The sequence below is a fragment of the Poromitra crassiceps genome (genome assembly GCF_964638095.1).
Source record: "Poromitra crassiceps genome assembly, chromosome: 11".
In the NCBI taxonomy this organism is placed as follows: domain Eukaryota; kingdom Metazoa; phylum Chordata; class Actinopteri; order Beryciformes; family Melamphaidae; genus Poromitra; species Poromitra crassiceps.
In genome coordinates, this window is record NC_139643.1 from 8,244,501 (window position 1) to 8,265,484 (window position 20,984).

Consider the following 20,984-nt stretch of genomic DNA (forward strand, 5'->3'; position numbering starts at 1 on the left):
GAAATGACATTGAATTTTCATCAATCCCGACAATGAATCAACATTGATTCAACTGTTATGTTCAAAATTGAAACAATGTAGAAACAATGTCGAATTTTCAATCAATCCCGACAATGAATCAATATTGATTCATTGCCTATATATGCATTGAAATGTCATTGATTCTACATTGAAACAATGTTATTTAACAAAGGACCATTTCAGCCCTTTTCAACCTTCGTCTTTATGTTTTTTTATATGCCTCATTCAAGCCAAAAATAACTGATTTACTTTTTTGGGTGTTATATAGTTCTGCAGGGGTTGCTCCAAACTTGTCTACCAGTGATGTCACTGATAGACAAGTTTGGAGAAACCCCTGCAGAACTATATAACACCCAAAAAATGTAAAGTGGTTATTTTTGGCTTGAATGAGGCACATTCAAAACGTACAGAGAAGTTGAAATGGGCTGAAATGGGCCATTAAGTATGCTTACTGTCGTGGTTCTCAACCTTTTTATTACCAGGACCCCATGTTACAGGGACATTTTGGGGGGAACCCACACTTGATTATAATTATGTCATTATATTTGTTATCCCCCCTCCCCCTTTGTATCTTATCAAATTTGCAAATGTGCGACCCCACTGCCACCTCCGTGCGACCACACTTGGGGTGCCGACGCCCAGGTTGAGAACCGCTGCTTTACGGCATGCTCTATGAACAAAAAAAGAGACCAATGTTTATTTAGTTCTTTATTAAACTAATTTGAAATATGAACATTTTTTTTTACATCTTTTGTACATTTTATATAACAAAATGAGCTCAGTCAAGTCCCACCATTACAGAATGCTCTGCTCTGATACGGTACCACTCAGTGCTCAGGCTTAAGGTCTTACGTGCACATAAATAGAAATCACACATGGAAACAAACCATGAACCAAAATGGGAAAGAAATGTAAGTCACGTGTCTTTGCTGCAATTATAAAGTGAAAATGTCGTTGAACATTTTAGTTCAAGATAACCTCCAGTGCCATATGGAGAACCTGTTCAGCTACCATACTTGTAAACAGTTCTTTCAAATTCAAACAGTATAACACTGTAGATTAGTGCATTACAAAAAAAAACACGATTCAGAAAAATGCAATGGGACCCAGTTCAACATGAATGAAAAATAACAGCTTAGTAGCTTAATGATCCAACTCCCATCAAGCCCACTGGCTCTAATAAATTCACACCTTCAACTCCAAACCATTTGTCCTTCTAACTCGTTGACTTTTCTTTCCTTGGTACCCCGCCACTCCTCTCTGGTGCATAACGCAGCCACTTCTTCACTGTGTCGCTGTATGGGAATTCCGACAACTTGCGGTCAAATTGACGAACAGCCGCTTTGAAAAAAGAAAGACTTGTTATAAAGTTATATATAAAAAGAAAAGAAAGTTGCAGTGGGCGCGTTCCATTCCAAAGTGATTTAAATGTCCAGTGTGTAGTTTTTAGTGTACTAGATTTTCACTCGGCCTTAAGGATGGATGCACCTTCCTCAATATGGAATGAGCCATTTATGTAGAATACAGATAAATGGCTCATTCCATGGTGAGGAAAATGCATGCATTATTATTTACTTGAGATAAACAAATTTAAAATGCGTATGAATTAAATTCAATATTTGCCAAATCCGTTGTAATGTAGTAAACCTAGTATTCTGAGATGCAGGCTCACCAAACATGCAGTCCTGCATTAGCGTATCCTTGAAGGCCCTCTTTGGTCCCTTTCCCGCCCAGTTGAAGATGCTGGCTAGACTGTTTGTCATGGTAGAGGATAGCATTCGCCGGATCATCATGTCCGAGTTGGTCCCTCCGACTAATGCCAGGCGGGTAATCTGAACAGATTAGAGAGAAAATGTTTAGTGTGCTCAAGTGTACAGTGTGTATGTCAACTGGACAGGGCATCTGCTCATTTTTAAAGTACAAATGTAATGAATTTTAAGACCTTTTAATTACCTCTAAGGAAAAAAGAAGACCATTACTGTGTCAAAAGTAATCGACAAACAATGCAATCTAACAAATTGGCAATCATTGGCAAAAAAATTGTCAAATGTTGACTAAGAAAGAAATATTATTTCGTATCTCGAGGAGTTCTGAGCTTGTAGATCGCTATTTCCCCAATATTTCTCTGCCAAACACACAACCAAGCGAAAAACAAATGTGATGCCTCCACTCCTACAATTCTAGACATTAGGGCCCCTATCGTTGCATCGGCGCAGTTTCTAGGCCGAGCGGCAGGCGCAGATCAAAGCAGTGGGCGTGGAAAGGCGCACTTGATATCGTCGTGCTGGCGCTAGATGCAGCCCAAAGCATTACAACCACGCCTTTTAGGCGTAAAATTATGCACCGTCATGCTCATTGGATAAGTGCAATAAACGAATCGCACGCTTGCCTTTTTAGCTCCAATTCCAGTGATCCCGCAAAACCAGACGAAAGCCAAACGCTCTGCCCCCCCCCCCCCTCCCTTCATCCAGCCTGTCTGTCTGCATTATAGGCTATTATTCCATATTATTATGCTTCTCAAACCAATCTAACTGCAGTTTCAATACTGCAAGCATGTAAATGCGCTACACTATAGCAAGATCAAAGTGAAAATAATGTACTAAACGCATCAGCTAGAAAAATATAGCCTATTAGATTGGTGAAAGTTTGTCCAGAAAGATATCGTTTTCTCTCCCCTGCTGCAGGTAGAATGATGCACATAAATATACCCTACATTATGTAAAGTCATTGCATAAATGTGTTTTTATTGTAAAACTAAATGTGGAGTAGGGCGAAGTTATTGGAGCGCACATCACAGTATAGCAGATGACAGTAGAAGCTTCCGAAGCGCGTTCCGCTGTCACTTACCTAAATCACGTTAAATCCACACAGGGTATATATAGGCTCAAGAGGACATATATGTTTCACATAGGGTGGTGTTTCATTTCATGTTTTATTTGGTCCAATATTGAAATGTTCGACAATTGCAGGTTGTCTTACCATTACACATTATTTTAGATCTACCTTTTATATCTATTTCGGCTCTATTTAGTAGCGAAATGGAGGACCCAATTGCATGCTGGGAGTGGACATTCACAGGCAGTAAACTTACAACTGCTATTTCCTATGGGAAGCTGGGTGCTGCTATGTGTTGTGTCTGTTTGAGCGAGGGAGTCAGAGAGAGAGAGAGAAGGGTGACTCAGAGGCAGAAGAGCACTGGCGCACTGAATAGGCCTGGTTTCAGAGAGAGACAGAGAAGGGTGACAGGGGAGAGGCACAAGTGCACTGGCGCAGTGAATAGGCCTGGTTTTCAAAGGCGCAAAGCGCTAAATTTAAGGCAGGTGCCAAGATATCAGTACGCCGAGATTTAAGGCCGACACGCCCACTTTGGCCCATTCTGGGACTGCGCCACGCCCATTCGGCCTAAAGCGCATTTGGCAGCGTAAAGCCATATTGATATCGTCCCAAAACAGGCGCAAGGCACGTTTTTTTGCGGTTAAGGCCCGTTTTAGTGCCGAAGGCCTGTGGGAGAATAGGGCCCTAGAAGCCCTTTGATTTCAAACAATAAATTTAAGATTTTTAAAACTTTTTAATAGGGATGGACGATATTGGATTTTTGGCCGAAATTTTCCAACTCTTAATTGCCGATACCGAGATCTACCGATATTTACCGATATAATTTCAGAGAACATCACATCTCTCCTGTAGTGGACTTACATTATGCCTACTTTTATTGTGATGGCCCCCTGGATGCAGTAATAAATACAAGGTTTTTCAAAATGTAAACATTCACTGTGCAAAATAAGAAAAGCATTTATTTGCGCATAATTAAAGTATTATTTTATCTGCTTTTCATATCGGCAGAAAGTGCAGATAATGATGTTAATTTTTAACGCTAATATCGGCGGGCCGATAATATCGTCGATCCCTACTTTTTAATAAGGATCCACGGGATACCTGCAAATGCATGCAGAAAAGATGACAGATTACAGAGAAACTGCTTAGTGTAAAAATTGTTCACCATCTTTCGACGGACTGTTTCCTCCTTCAGTGCAGCTTCAGCCTCATCAAACTGCTCCTCATTGGTGAGCGGCAGCACGATGGGGAAGTTCTCTTCTCTCGGTGTGTCAGGTCCAGCTCCATGAATACTCAAGGTCGATTTAATGTCCGTGATTTCAGTCTTTAAAAACTGAATGTCCCGTGACATTTGCTTCACCTCCATCAGTAGCTCCGTAAGCATCTTGGTGTTTTTGTTGGCAGCAATGTCTTGAAGAAAAACAATTTATTTTACATTAAATTTCAAGGGTAGATTCACCATTTTCAATCATTTAGAATTGCACTAAGCAACTCACACTGATAGCTGAGGTGTTTGCACCCCTTACTTATAGTAACCATTAAGTGCTTAAGTTTTAGGCCTAAACACCATGACAAATTACATGAAAAAAACCATGACAAAGATGGGAAAGTCGATTCAGAGGGCATCAATTTTTTTTTATTTTTTTTTAGGTTTTGTCCCCATTTTTCTCCCCAGTTATTCTATCCCTGGTCGCTGCTCCACCCCCTCTGCCGATCTGGGGAGAGCTGAGTCTAGCTCCATGCTTCCTCCGATAGATGCGCAGTTGCCAGCCGCTTCTTTTCACCTTGTCAGTAGAGCCTCACCAGTAGGACATAGCACGTGAAAGGATCACGCTATTCCCACCAGCTCTTCTGGTGGGAATCCCGACCAGGCGCCCGACCGACCAGAGGAGCCGCTAGCGCAGCAACCAGTACTCCCACCCTCAGTCCGGCGTCCCACCCCCAGGCACAGCCAATTGTGCCTGTATGGACGCCCGACCAAGCCAGAGGCAACACGGGGATCAGAACCTACGACCCCCGTGTTGCCAGGCAGGGCATCAATAAGGTTAAGAAGTTGATCAGAAAATGATACTTGCCTTTCAACACTTGGCTGGATTCCCCTCCATGGAACCTTCTGCTTGGCGTTTCCGGAGCTGAACCTTTAAAATACCAACAACATGGCATCAGCATTCACATTAAGTCATTGTGTATTTTATGAATGCTACATGTGCAATTCCATTGCAGTTAGGGTGAAAAAAGATAGCAATCATCCCATTGTTATATGTCCAGTCCTTTGAGTCATACATTTTGTGATATTGGGAAATGGGGAAAACTTTGACTTGACTATTAGTAGCACTAGCAGTCTTGTAACAAGTGTACTCAGTTACAATGGGAATATAGGGCTCTTTACCTAGGCCAGGTGACCTGAAGTCAGCTGATCTGGAGCCATTGCAGAATTTCTCACAAAAAGACAGACATTTAAGATGAGTAATACATACCATTCCTTGCTTGCTGTGATGGCACAGTGTGGTAGGGCCTAGAGTTATATATCGGCATACCTAGAGAAATACAGACAGAAATAACAAAATAAGGCCACCGTAAACAGCTCCTAGCAAAATAGTTAGGCACTGAAAAGCTATATGCACTGGAGACTCCCACTCATTTAATTAACATTTCCAGTCAGTGCAAGGTCTCCAGTAAGGCAGAACCAGTAATCGCCCACTACTGCCTCCTATTGAAACAGACTGGAGACAAATTAAGAGTGGCTGAGAGCATCACATAGTGTACATGTAGCCTATTAGTCTACTTACCTTCATCACATACATGTAGCCTATTAGTCTACTGACCATGATCACATACATGTAGCCTATTAGTCTACTTACCATCATCACATACATGTAGCCTATTAGTCTACTGACCATGATCACATACATGTAGCCTATTAGTCTACTTACCATCATCACATACATGTAGCCTATGAGTCTACGTACCTTCATCACATAGATGTAGCCTATTAGTCTACTTACCATCATCACATACATGTAGCCTATGAGTCTACGTACCTTCATCACATAGATGTAGCCTATTAGTCTACTTACCATCATTAAAGAGGTCCGTTGCCTCTAACTCAGCCAAGTAGCTTCCACAAAAGCCTAAAATGAGAGAACACAAAACATGAAGTATGAATGCTGTAACTTGGACAAAGCACATTTACATAGGAAACAAGCTTTACCGTCCACCCCAAAGTTGTAGTGTGAAGTGGTTCACTTACTATTATTAGCCTGGTTAAATGACTGAACGTCCTCCGAGTAGTTTCCTCCAGAGGCTAAAAGAAGGGAACACAAGACATGATAGTGGATGCTGTCACTTTTGAACACATATCGCATGACTGATATGCTTGTAGGTACTGACAGAGGAACTAAATGCTTTTAAATTACAGTAAAGCTCACTTGCAAAATTTGGTCTCTGCCATTTTAATATGTAATGACATACCACTGGTAGTACTTGCATCTGAGGGGGACTGGCTGGATTCTGGCAGCACTGTATTAACAAATAAGTGGAATTATACATGGTAATATGTACCGTAGGTGTAACAGTTAGTGCCATAACTGACAGTGTCACCACTGTACCTGGACAACGAACAGCAGGTGGCTTGGCAAATTTTCTCTTCTTAACACTGATGGTTTCTGGCTCCCCATCTGACTCCAGATACACGGGAGGCCTTGAAAATAAAAATGAAACATTTAACATTCCCAGCAATTGAAATAATTTTAAGGATAATTAAATTAAGTGAGCAAGCCTTGAGAGTAGGGATGTCACGATACTAGAATTTCGACTTCGATACCCGGGAAAATATCGATACTCGATACGATTTTCGATACCACGGGAAGTGGAATGATGACACATCAAGAGGCATAAAATAAAGTTATACAGATGGACGAAAAGACACACAATCCATAATCTAGGCCTGATAAAAACTCATTAAAAATGTTGCACTTAGACAGCAGATTAACCCTGCTCTGGTATCAAAATTGTTGCAAATGAGTATTGTATCCATTTAAAAATGTTAGTATTGATACTTATCGATACCTGTTGCAAATGAGTATTGTATCCGTTTCAAAATTTCAGTATTGATATTTTTCGAATATTATCAATACTACTTTTGAGAATCCTACTTGAGAGAGACAATGATCACGGGTCAGGAGCCTATCACTTGTTTCTGTACAATGAGTTAGCTTGATGTACAAGTACACAGACATGACACTAGTCTATCACAGGATGAACATCCAATCCAACCCTTGAAGCTGAGTGCCAAGCAGGGAGGAATTGGGTTAAAGTCTTTGTTATGACTTGGCCGGAGATCGAATCCTGACCTAATCTCAGGGTGGACACTAGGGCTGGCACGTACGGATCAGCCCCCACGGATCGGACCGCATGTGGTCCGCGAAATTGAATTGAAAGCAAAGTTGTATTATTTGTCCGTCTGTCTGTCTCTTTTTTTTTTTGCTGATCCGAAAAATCCGTGACTCAAAATCCGTCACACGATCCGAACCGTGGGTTTTGTGATCCGTGCCAGCCCTAGTGGACACTCACCACAAGGCCACAGCATCTAGGTGTGGGCTAATTAATAAACAAATACACTAAACACATTTGGTTGAGGAATTCCACTGTACCTTGATCTTCTTTTCCGACGTTCATCTACTTCCTCCTCCGATTCCAAATCAGTGGTTGGACATCCAGTTTTCACATACTTTTCTTCATATTGTTTGGCCTTTTCTAATGAGTCTGCAAAAGAACAAGCAAAACATACTTGAAAATACATTGGAAAAGAAGTAGGATGTGGACAGACTTGTGTCATATTGGAAGGATGTGATGGCACTATAAAAACATAATGCCAATCATTCTAGATATATTCTAGATATGTTATATACATATCTATATGTTATATAGATATGTATATTCACAACAGACAATGGTGATGCAGTGACTACTTACCACAAGTAACTAAGAGCCAAACAGCCTCATATGTGGTCCATCCTTTATGGGGCGTCATGTTTTCTTTGAGGGCCTTCGAAATATGTATGTTTTTTGGGGGTCATAACAATGTACCTTCCTTTGGATTGAACCAACTGGCAAGAACTGTTGCAGTTCCGCCGTTTGGAAATAGTACAACGGCCCACAGCACCACCTCCTGTGTCCAATAAATGTAATCTAGAATTAAAATTAAAATGTAATTATATTTATATTATAAATGACAAAAAATCAGTAGATGCCATTAACGTGCCCAGCAATATGAGCGGTATGCTACTGCATATGAGCTATTGGAATAGCTATGAGGCTATTTCCCTCTGACTCTGGATACAAAACACATTTACGTCTGATACAACTAAGTTTACCAACCCCGATATCATCACACAACTCTCTAACCTTGTATGTACCTATGCATGAGGACTCACAGGGATAAGTGTAATGTAATTCTTGGTGTCTGAACCTTTTGTATATCATATAGACCTCATCTTTTTCCTGGACTATATTCTGCACTACTGCAATTCTATCTCCCACCTCAATACAATTATCCCCCTGCTTTGTAGACAAAATAAAACGACTACAGGAGACCTTTGTGTACTGTAGAGCAACACTGAAATGTTGAGGAAGTGGACCATCAGTATGGATTTTGTGTAAGACTGGTTCATCTGTTGGTAATGGAACCTCAACATGTGGCATTTCTGACAACCTTTTGACTACCTGTTGTAGAGGTTGGTGTGGCTTGCATAAAAGATGCTTTATTTGGCCAAGATAATTCTCAAAAGGGAATCCCGAAACATTATCTAAAGGTCCAAATTGTGTGTATTCATCAGCTAAATGTATAAGCTGGTGTACACTGTACACAATCTCATCCCTGCCATACAACTGTCCAAAGTGTTCCACAAAGGCAATCATCAATCTATGTGCAAATTCAACCATTTGGCCAGAAGTTCCAGGAGACAACAACAAATACATGGCCACTGAAAACAACATAAAGTTGTCATAAATCTCACTGGGAAGACAATCCTTCAGAACTACAGGACCCCAGTACAACATGAAGGATCGAAGCTCAGTAGCTTTCCAACGATCCAGCTCATTCAAACCTCTTGGCTTGCGATTGAATTCACAAGGGGTGTGAGAATGTAAGCCCAGCAGTTTGCTTGATATACTGTTAACAGTTTGTGAAGGAAGCCTAGCCGTGGCTACTTTGCCCTTTACCCACATATTCAACATTTTTCTCATCACCCCGAGACAACAGAGATGCATGTAATCAATTGGGAATGAAGAAACCATCTTTACTATCCCTGTTAAAGGACTGAGTGTTTGTTTCAAGTGATGTTCTTCATCAATCATATCACAATAACTCGAGTCTGTCCTGAGCCTGACATTTGTTTCAGGATATGTCATTTTGTTCCTCCACACACCCTCTTGATGACATTTGTCACATCCTGAATATCCATTATGTGACTTAATATTCTTAATGTAGGCTCTGGCTGGAGCATCACACACAAACGAGGAAACCAGTACATTAAATCGCTTACTATTATGAATAATGCCATTAGCCAGTATATTTTTAACGTCGCTAACAAATTTCTGCAGATACTCAACAACACACTTTGGCTTGCTTAAACCACAAAAGATACCGACAATAAATGGGGACTTAGTGTAATCGCATTTCAGAATTGCAAGTATAGGCCAGAATTGAAGTCTTGAACTCCTAAAGAGGGGGAGACCATCTATGTTGAACTGTAAAGTAAGAGTTCTGAGGTTCAGTGGTAAACTCAAACATTTCAATCTTGAAAGTATTCCTTGCACCAATCCAAAATGATAGTACTCGCCACCTTGCATTTTAGTGGTTGCAACATGAGATTGTGTTCTAAGCAGAGTTCTTCCATCTTTAGGGAGCCTAGGGTGAAATAGTTTTAAGATGAACAGCAGAGCAGACAGAGCAACCAGACTGATTGAGTAGGATGTTGCCCAATATCTTAAGCTCCTTATGAGCAGATCCTGACTAGGCCGATGTTCATCATCGGGGTCAGAGTCAGAATCTGATTTAACTTCATCATTCCCAGCTACACTACGATCTGTATGATCATTTTCCATTTGTACATGATCTGATTCAACTTCATCATTTCCAGCTATACTACCAGCCGTATCATCACTTTCCATTTGTACATGGGAAGCTGGTTGGGAAACGTGTGATATTCTGAAGGGTGGTTCCCTATTCACACAGTGGTGTAAATTTTCCCTTTGATTATAAAGAGTTTCCTCATATTCCTCAATGATATCTTTCTCGATGCCCCTTACAATTCTGCTGACTCTACGTCTCTTAGCCCAATAAGAAGCCATCTTCTTATAGAAGATCTAACTTCTTTCTCTTTCTATTAAAAAAAAAAAAAATCCTAAACTAAACTCGTTCCTTAAGAATCTGTAGTTGTCATAGACTGTGCTCTATAGTTGGTTGTTCTATTGCTGACAAAAAGTGTGTTATTGTAAGTCGCTTTGGATAAAAGCGTCTGCCAAATGACGTAATGTAATGTAATGTAATCTTAAGTAAAGAGAGGTGGTGCTACTATAATTGGAATTATTACTTGGCCTTGTGTATTGCAGCGAATCCTCTCAACTCCTTGTATCACAACCCTGAAAATGGAGAAAAACAAAGCAGAATCAAAAATAATGCATAAACTAACATTAAAAATATATCAGCCTTCAGGTGCAATGCAAATATGACTACATTGACAAAATCCCCCAGTATGACATGTTTTATTATTCCAAATGAAGTGCCACACATTAAGCAAATCTACACTAGTTATGTAGATAGATTAAATCATGTAGATTTGAAATTGTGACAATAAATGTCTATTGATGGCCTACCAGTACCCAACTGAATTATTATATAGAAGTCCTTCAATCCAATGTGATGCACTTGTTAAGGCTAAGAGGTAGCAGGTTTCAGGAGAAAGTTAAATATTAAGTTGCCTATTCATGTTATCTGTATTCATCACTAAATGGTCAACTATTTTCATTACCTTTGCTTGACTATAGAGAATTGCACAAGTGGGTAAACTATCCAAGGTGAGGAGTTTACCCACCCTGTTTGCCCTCATTGATTGATACAGTTGATCTGAAAATAGGTGAGTAAACTATCTGCCTCATTTCAAAGGGGTGGGTAAATTGTGTTTACTTGGGTTGACCCTCCACTACACCCCTGATTGTAATTTACAGGTCGGAACCCATTTTTTCCGGTTGATCTCACCATTCACAGAGTTTTGTGTGCATGTAAACATGTCCAATTAGAGAGGGACTACAGATGCAAATTAGCTCTTAGCTATCTCTGGTGCAATATGTTTATTGTGTACTGTCCCTGCTCAAATAAACAATAAACAATAAAGATAAAGGCAACCTGCAGATGACAGTCAACAAGCGAATCATCTGCCTTACCTCTAATAGATGAAGAGCACCCTTGTTCGGGGGAGGGTGGCGTAAGAGGGATCAGCCAGTTTACGCACTCTGGAGTAATTAACGAACCCTCTGACAAACAGCATGAAGCCTGGAGGCCAAAGAAAAGGTCCATGAAAAAATACAAAAAACAGAAGACATTAACCAACTCATTCGAAGACATTAACGAACTCCAGTGTATATGCAGGAATCCTGAAGTTAAATTCAATAACTTTTGACCTTTTCTAAGACATTTTGAATAAAGACCTCAACGCCACTTTCGCCACATCGGTGATAAATCACAAGTTTCATCACAATACAATATTACATAGATTCTTTGGACAACGATGCAATATAGTTTGCCATGATACGATTTCGATTTAATTCAGGGGTCTGCGATCGATATGAGACAATATATGCCCATTTAACACAAACGGCACAATAGCTACGAAATGTAATACTTCTCAAATTGAAATTAAACTTTTTAAGACTTTTAAGGGGCATAATTTTCCATAAATTGATTGATCAACTTTTAATACTTTTCAAGACCCCCCTGAACTCGTTCATAGCAATTAAATGTTCCTGTTGCCATTTGAGAAGCATACTGCAAACTTATTTAAGATATTTTGAATAGACAGGACATAAAAATTAGTACAATAATTCACACTACTTATTAAATAGCATGAAATATTAGCACAAGTATTAATATTGGTATATAAATATATAAATATATATATATATATATATATATATATATATATATATATATATATATATATATATATATATATATAAATAATATATAAATAATATATAAATATATAAATAATATATAAATACTAAATAAATAGTATTTGTATATAAAACATCAGCATTAGTATAATGTAACTTGAACTCACCCAGGGCCAGGAACACCCACCACAACCAGTACTGCCCATCAAAGTATCCAGGGAAGTAGGTAGAAAACTGGAACAACCATAGGATAGTGGCAATTAGGAGCAATACATTGATTCATACTGGAGTTTGCCTGTCATCCAAAATCCTGATTATGTAGACAATCCACAACAAGAAATGGTTGTAGAAAGATATCCTAAATTATTTACAGACGTTCATTTGTTCTGAGGACTAATGCAGATAAGATCAACTACTCCTGCACATATACATCTTTGCATGTCCCTTCAGTACTTGAAGTGATAAAGATTTAAATGTTGTCTAGTCAGTAAATGGCTCTTACCCTGACAATGAGAACCCATTTGATGAGGGACAGGCCAAATCCAGAGATGGCCCCGTATCGGCCAGCTGCTGATGTGGTCAGACAGAATGACAGGAAGAAGCCGATCCAGTTGAAGAGGAATGCCACTGGAGACAGAGAGAGAATCATGTATGAACAGTCAAGAAAGATAATAATTAAAGTCTAATTGCATCAGACCATTTATCAGAAAATATGGCTAAAATTAAATTTTAGACCTGCACACTTGTCAGTCACACAGTGACTCATAGGAATAGACTACGTGACAACCAGGAAAGACTAGTGACTACTGAAGAGTCAGTTGACAGCCGGAACAGGGACGGCACCCGGGTAGCAGTATGGATTAGCTCCCCAGCCTGCGTCTACTGAGGATACGTCCCAGTTATGCATCCACGCAATGTTTTTTCTTTATTTGGTCTATATTATTTGGTATATATTATTGTGGATTGTTGTGCAAGAGCATATTGCATTGATAGAGCCTAATTGCTCATGGTTGGATTAGGGCTGGGCGATATGCTGTCAATGTTTTGGGTCAGACATAAGCCTACAGGAGCGACGTGATGACGTGGACACGCAGTCAGTGAGGTGTGTGTGTGTGTGTGTGTGTGTGTGTGTGAGAGAGAGAGAGGGGCGACGTGATGACGTGACACGCAGTCAGTGGTGTGTGTGTGTGTTTAGCCTAGCGAAACGCTAAGACTAGAGAGAACTGAAAGTTACTTCAGTTATCAGAGGAAGAGTTTCATGCGTGACAGTGAAGCTGTACATTATGTTCGCTGCAGTACTGAAATAAACGGTCCGTTCTCCACTGCGGAATTGGTCCGGACTAATCGCCACATGAGCTCCAGACGGCCGGCGGCCCGGGGCTCGACTCCGCTGCACCCACCCCGAGGTGGGGTGCAGCGGAGTCGGGCTCGCAGCACCGCAGCACGCACCCCCCTACAGGCCCACAAGCTACGTGTGTGCCTCAACCTAACTGGCGTGGCTCTATTGCAGCCCCATGATTGGTGCAGCGCGGCGCAACTCTCATTATCATTGGCTATTCGTATTGTCTATCAAAACATGGCATGCTAGCTAACATTAGTCAGCATACCAGCTAATAATGTTAACAAGCTACAACCTCCGGACTAAGTTGCCACGGCAATAATTCACGAAGTTAACATTTAGTCAAACGATGACAGCCAGATGATGGTATCTCAAGGGGATAATAAATTATAATATCATAACGATTTACCCGTTTGTCTGGCTAATGTTAGCGTTAGCTAGCATCAGCCTTTATGGGGCACATAGCATGCTAGCTGCTAACGTTAGTCGACAGCAGCTACAACCTCAGTTGCCACGGCAATAATTCACAAAGTTAACATTTAGTCAAACGATTACAGCCAGATGATGGTATCTCAAGGGGATAATAAATTATAATATCATAAGGATTTACCCGTTTGTCTGGCTAATGTTAGCGTTAGCTAGCATCAGCCTTTATGAGGCACATAGCATGCTAGCTGCTAACGTTAGTCGACAGCAGCTCCAACCTCAGTTGCCACGGCAATAATTCACAAAGTTAACATTTAGTCAAACGATGACAGCCAGATGATGGTATCACAAGGGGATAATACATTATAATCTCATAAGGACTTACCAGTTTGTCTCCTGAATTTCCACTTTCCAGGGAGCCAGAGAGCCAGACAATGCCCATTGCCCGCCAAACAGTTTTAACTCAAGTCCCGGGAGATCTAGCTGGTCTCGCGAGCTGCCCCCGCCTACCCTCGCAAGGGGGAGGGGGCCCACAGCAATCAGCCCACCACACATTGAAACTATGTCATTTTAATGTTGACATTTCAACATTGAAAAACCAGCATCTATACAATGTTGATTCAACAACATTCTTTCAAACGTTGAAATGGTATCTGTAATTTAACATTGAGTCAACATAGATTTTTCAACCTCAACCACAAATAACCAATTTGACCAAAATTCAACGTTGAATTAACGTCTTTTGCTATCTGGGGTGTATATAGATGTATATTTCCTTTTTTTAATGTTAGAAATACATTTTCATTCATTCATTCATCCATAAAGTTTGTTCGACTTTGTGGTAGTAGTCCTTGAAATCCTGATGCGCCTGCGCCTCTTTGGCGTATGCCTCGCGGAGCAATCGTGCTCGTTGGGCTTCCCTCTCTTTGGCCTCCACCTCGAGTTCAGCCCTCCTCGCCTGCCAGTCCACTTCGAGGTTAGCATTGGAGCCACTCAGCGTTGGCTCTGCTTGTGATTTTAAAATGAGAATTCGTTTGTCATGGTTTTATTAGGCTACATAATTCCCGACCATACAGGTTTGTGGTGTGAGGTAACAATAGATTGCTTTTGAGAAAGTTGTGACAGTGTTGTGCCAAGCTGCCTCTCCCCACCCTGGCCGGCCCAAAACACCCAGGGCACCGACCCTCAACCACCCCACCACCAAGCCTGCATACCCGTCCAGCTCCCACCTTCTTGGGGGAGACGCCCCTCCAGCACCCGGCACACACAGACTCCCGCCCCGCCAGACCCTCGTCCACCTAATCCAATTCAAAACGCATCATTTTTTCGCACAACACCTGTGTCCGGCCAGCACAGTAACCTCTTTCCCTGCAATTGCACGCATAAGACCAGCTTCTCCACAGCGCGGATGGCAGCTGAAGTCCCTCTCGCCATCAAGCAGACAGTGACGGAAGCATGTCTTTATGTGCGCCAAGGGGGAAATGACAGACTAAATTGGTGGGATTCAATTCAATTCAATTCAAAAAACGTTATTAGTCCCGCAAGGGGCAATTTAAAGGTCCCATTCCGTGCAAAAGCTGTTTTTACTTGTAAATGCATATATACTGCTGTCATCCCTCCCTGTAATGAGTGGTCACAACCTCAGAACTGCCAGAGTTGGATTTGTCCCTATCCAGCTTCCCCCTGCAGTCTCCTTCAAGCCATGCCCCTTACACTCTGTTCACTCAGACGGGATAATGTGATGTCATCGGGGTCCTCCACGGTCTCTCTCACACAAGCTACCTGCACCATTTTGTCTATAGCCACAAAATTAACACTTCTAGCTGGAGCGACGCCAACTGTACGTGATCCAGCAACTGCGGAGGTGCATTCGGTAAGTCTAGGCATTTTGAGATGTCCTCTTTAGCGTAGCAACCGTTAAGTTAGCGATAGCTCGTTGCTAACGTTAGTTGTGGACACAACCTAGCGTGCTGGTCCACGGACGCTAATCTGATTGGCCGCTGGGAGCCTGGGGCGGGCTCTCCCTCAGCGGCCAATGGGAACTGTTAGTTCTGAATATATTATAGAAACAGACCATTCTTGGGAAGCGACGAGATGAGGAAGTGACAACTCCGTCAGAACGAACGGGGTTGCTATATTTTCCAACACATTAATCCAGAATCATGTTTTATGGACCAGAGACACACGTTTTTAAGAGGTTACAGCTGCACGAATTGGGACCTTTAAGGCATGAATACTGCAAACAAGCTGTACTTTGTACACATCCAAAAACAATACAAGAAACAAGACGATAAATTACACTGATAAAGCAAGATCCCTGATTACAATGTATCCAACACGACAAATATAGGTGTCAGATCAATATAAATTAAATTCAGTCAATACAATCCAAGTGCATATTAGACTTGTTCAAAGGTTCAAATCAAAATTTCAAGGTGCAGACTTAGTCTATATAAACTGACCATTTCTTGTAGTGTGGCTGTTCACCAGTCGAATGGCCTCTGGAACAAAACCAAACTTCCTTCTGTTTGTTTTGCAGGCAGGCTGTCTAAAGCGCTTTCCTGATGGCATTAAGTCAAAACAGACATGAAGGACATGTGTGGAGTCATTGATTATCTTGTGCGCTTTCTTGAGCACTATTAAACTGTACTAGGGATCTTTGTGTTTTGCCTATAATTTTAGAGCTAAGGTTGACAACACCTTGCAGTCTGTTCTTGTCTTCAATCGATGTATATATATTAATAGAAACAAATAGAAAACAGCTGATTAATAAAATGTGTGCTGGTGGAGTGAAATTCAACTTCTTCAAATAGAGCCGCATCACTCATTGTGGCTCTCAGTACGCTGCGTAATTACGCATGCAGTATATTACCGCAGCCTCATATCTATCTCTCTCCCTCTCCCCATATAGGCTATCTTTTCTCTCCCCCTCTTTCTCTCTCTCACTCTAGTCCCTCTCAGTGAAGGAGGAAGCTGCTAACATGACGCTGTGGTTTTATGGGCATGACCACACCTCCACAATGCTTTTGGGCATAAGCACGCCTATACAGAGATGTGCGCCGAGATGACGTGAAGCGCAGCGGGCCGAAACGCCCACAATTAGGGCTTTGCCACGGGCGCTAACGCAAAATTACCGCCGGTGGGAAGATAGAGCCCTTAAAGTCTTTCTGTATTAATATCGCCTTCACCCGACACCGACACCACCACCAGTGACCCCCCTACCAGCAGACATGGTACCACGAGTGCTGCTTCTGAGGAGAGAGAAATCCCTGACCAGAGGCAAGCAAGGAAAAGAGGAAGTAACTATTTGGGGCTAGACCCCTTCTATTGATGATGATGATTTATGAAGATTGCTTTTTATTTAAATGTAAATCACCCCTGGTTAAATTTAAACTAACAGTTCAGGATATTGATGCTTAAACGATTCTAAGCTTGGCCATAGAGAGCCAAAGTGAAACGTCACTTCCTGCTTTCTCCCTGTACCAGCGCTGAAAAAATTATGAATGGCAGTGAACGGAGAATAACGTTACTTTTTGTTTCTGTTTGAATTGTTCAAACGTTCATTTTGTCAATTTAAAACTTACTTTGCATGTAAAGAAAGTCGCAGTTTGTCGTCAAACTGAAACGTAGGTTTTTTTTGTTTTTTTTAAACCTTTATTTAACCAGATAAGACATTTGAGATACAAGATCTCTTTTGCGAATGTGATCTGGCCAAGAAGGCAGCAATTTCAAGCCAGGTTACAATCAACATAAATTACAGTACATATAAAGGAAACATAAAAACAGGGCTAAAGAGCTGAAACATTTAAAAAAAAGCAAGGACAACCAAGTACATCATAAAATACCACATCCAAGGGTAATAAATAACACAGGATCAAGAACGTAAAAACATATGGCCTAAAAATGTACAGGTCAAAAAGGGCAAAGTAAAACTAGACATTACTACAGGAGCAGCTTGAAGTAAGAACTTCAGATAGAGCATGTTTAAAACTGGACAGAGGAATGGAAGAGACCAGTTTTAAACGGGACTGCAGGTCGTTCCACGACCAGGGACCAAAGTAGGAGAGACTCTTTTTTTCCAGATTCTGTTCGCATAATTGGCACTTTGAATTTCAACCAGCTATTTGATCTTAAGTTATGGGAGTTGTTTATCGCTACAAACGTAGAACAGATGTATGAGGGTAGACTGCCCAGGATGGCCTTGTAAATGAACATGTACCAAAGTCGCATTCTGCGCAGGGCAAGGGAGGACCATCCAACCAGGTCGTACAAGGTGCAATGATGAGTCCTGTAACCTGAGTTTGTGATATATCTCAGAGCGGCATGGTAGAGGGGGTCCAGTTTAGACAAGGAAGTAGGGCTAGAAAGACTGTAAACAATATCACCATAGTCTAGCTGAGACATAAAAAGGCTTTCCACCAGGCGTTTACGGGCAGACAAGGAGAAACAGGCTTTAAGCCTATACAAGAAACTGAGCGTAAATTTAAGCTTCTTAGACAAAGTGGAAATATGCAATTTAAAGTTAAGGTGATCATTCACCGCCAATGACGTCTTTGACGTGTTATCAGCAATGGCCTTCCCCGCCAAGGACGTGTTTGACGTGTTTTTGTTTTTATTGGTGCAGCGCCTGCAGCAAACACTTGCCCAGCCTGTCACACAGACACAGGTCCCTGCCTTCAAAGGGTAGCCGACAGCACGCGATCAAACACATACCGCAGCTGTTGTTTTGAAATTGAGCAAGAGAAAAGCAGAGAACGGGTAACGCTTCCTTGTGCAGACAGGAGAAACGCCATTGAAACGCCGAGCTGGAGTCGCCTTCCTCTGTGCCAGCCAGGAGAAAACGGGAGAAAGTAATCAAGAGATGTGTTTGATCATCGGAGGAATGAGGAAATGATCGATCAGTTTGCGAGGGCGGTGAGGACGTGTTGAATAGCCGAGGGGAAAACGGGAACGATCATAGATATGACAGGGAGACATGGACGAGGACGGTGTACCAGAACAAATCAAAATAAACACAGGAACAGCTAGGCAGCAGCGGGCAGAAGGCACTCACAGCAGCCCGCTGTCCTTCTCAAGAGCTCTTCAGTTGGTTCATGAAATCGCTGGGCTGCTCACCCTCCAGTGTTGCTCCTGGCCAATCCCAGCGCCACAGGGCGTGGTTATTGCTTATCCTATGTTGGGTTAGAAATCTAAAAGGGGGATTGTGTGTGTGTGTGTGTGTGTGTGTGTGTGTCTGTCTGTCTGTCTGTCTGTCTGTCTGTCGGTGTGTCTGTCTGTCTGTCTGTCTGTCTGTCTGTCTGCACACTCACACCGAGTAAACTGTATTGTTGAATGTAAAAAAAAAGCACTTCATGTGTGTATATATATATATATATATATTTTTTTTTTTGTCATTTGTGTCCTAACGAATAATATTTACATGTCTGATGTCAATACAGTTCAAAATAAAAGAATTGAGAGTGAGTTATGCCTGAGATTGTGCCCTTTTACAAAAATGCTTTTTTCTCCCTTTTCTCTTCCCAGACAGGCTTTTTTGGTGAACATGGGGTGTATAAAAAGGGTTATAAGTAGAGTACAGAACATGCTAAAAGCTAACTTTCTTTTTGGGGGTGAAAGTAGAGACTTAGATCTTCATTTCGAGGTATTGGACATCACTGTAGTCCTAGTACAGAATTTACTGTGGGTCTTGAAAGATGACCAAACATTATGGAAATACTTGGCCTGTGCCAAAAATGCCAGTCAGATATTGGCAGTGAATGAGTTAAACCAGAAGCCTAGGTATTTATAAGACTCAATGAACTCAATGGGTGCACCATCAAGTGTACATAGAGGAGGCGAGGAGGGCAGTGTTACCATGTGCGAACAGCATGGCTTTGGTTTTGCTCGCATTAAGAAGAAGTTTAGAGTCAATTAAGGCATGCTGGAGGATGGAGAAATCGGCTTGGAGGTTATTTACTGCTGTCTCGAGAGAAGGAGCGGAGGCATATAAAACCGTATCGTCAGCATACATATGATATTTAGAATGCTTTAGGCCGTCACAGATTCCATTCGCATGAATTAAAAAGAGGAGGGGCCCCAGGACAGAGCCTTGTGGGACCCCTTTATCCAAGACCACGGAGTCGGAGATGACAGCCGAGTCTCACACACTGAGTGCGATCTGAAAGATAATCTAAAAACCAATCGGCTACCTTTTGACCAACATCGATTTTTAATAAGATGTTAATTAAAATCTGATGGTCCACTGTATCGAACGCCTTGGTGAGATCAATGAATAAAGCTATACAGAAGGATTTTTTATCAGTGGCTACCTTAAGGTCGTCCAAAACTTTCAGGCTAGCTGTCACAGTGCTGTGGCCTGATCTGAAGCCAGACTGCAAACTACTGAGTGTATTACTGGAGTCAAGGAAGAACTTGAGTTGGTTAGACACTAAAGTTTCTAAAATCTTGGCTAATGCACAGAGGTTGGAGATTGGCCTATTAGTTATTTAGAACTGTAGAATCACCAGACTTCAGGAGAGGCGCAACAAAAGCTTGCTTCCATGAAGCAGGCAGCTTGCTGGAGCTAGTGGATAAATTAAAAATGACCGTAATGGGCTCAGCAACGATCGGAGCTGCCAATTTTAAAAGAGAGGGGTCAAGGCCGTCCGGCCCCACAGCCTTTTTGGCATCAAGCGACTGGAGGGCGGACAGAACATCAAATACAGAGAAGGACACAAAATCAAAAGCAAAAGGACCTGGAGCTGCATGGGTGGGATTGGCTGAGGCTGGTGCTGATGGTTGGGCAGAGCTGGTGGTGTTGCTAGGACATGGTGGTAATTCACAGTGTTGCTCATCAAAGATGTGACCGGACTTCTTGAAGTGAGCATTGAACAGGTTGGACATGGCTTTCTTATCAGAAATGAAAGAAGCAGAGTTATTTATTTTCAGTTTTTGCGGGATGTTTGCAGCTTTTTTACCCCGTAGGGCTTTGATTGTCTTCCAGAATTTAGAATGGTCATGGAAGCTATCGGTGGTTAGGGTCAAATAGTAATCTGCTTTACATTTTCTGATAAGGGCCGTGCTCTTATTTCTAAGCGTACGAAAAAGCCTCCAGTCATCTGTTGTATTTGACTTTCTAGCCTGGGACCATGACTTGTTACGTGCACAAATTAAATCAGCAAGTTCTTTGGAGAACCAGGGATTCTCCCTG

The 20,984-nt window shown here is 41.6% G+C and overlaps 1 protein-coding gene across 1 annotated transcript; it reads right to left on the minus strand.

Moving 5' to 3' along the window:
* Window positions 1-1,128: 1,128 nt before the first annotated feature.
* Window positions 1,129-7,989, minus strand: LOC310784806 (uncharacterized protein). The gene is made up of 11 exons (XM_083645849.1): window positions 7,831-7,989; window positions 7,509-7,620; window positions 6,465-6,556; window positions 6,328-6,375; window positions 6,107-6,160; window positions 5,934-5,987; window positions 5,334-5,393; window positions 4,932-4,994; window positions 4,022-4,266; window positions 1,694-1,853; window positions 1,129-1,362 (listed from the first exon to the last, which is right to left on the minus strand). The coding sequence occupies exons 1-11, from the start codon at window positions 7,886-7,888 to the stop codon at window positions 1,238-1,240; spliced, it is 1,071 nt and encodes a 356-aa protein (XP_083501975.1). The 5' UTR covers window positions 7,889-7,989; the 3' UTR covers window positions 1,129-1,237.
* Between the last annotated feature and the right edge of the window lie 12,995 nt (window positions 7,990-20,984).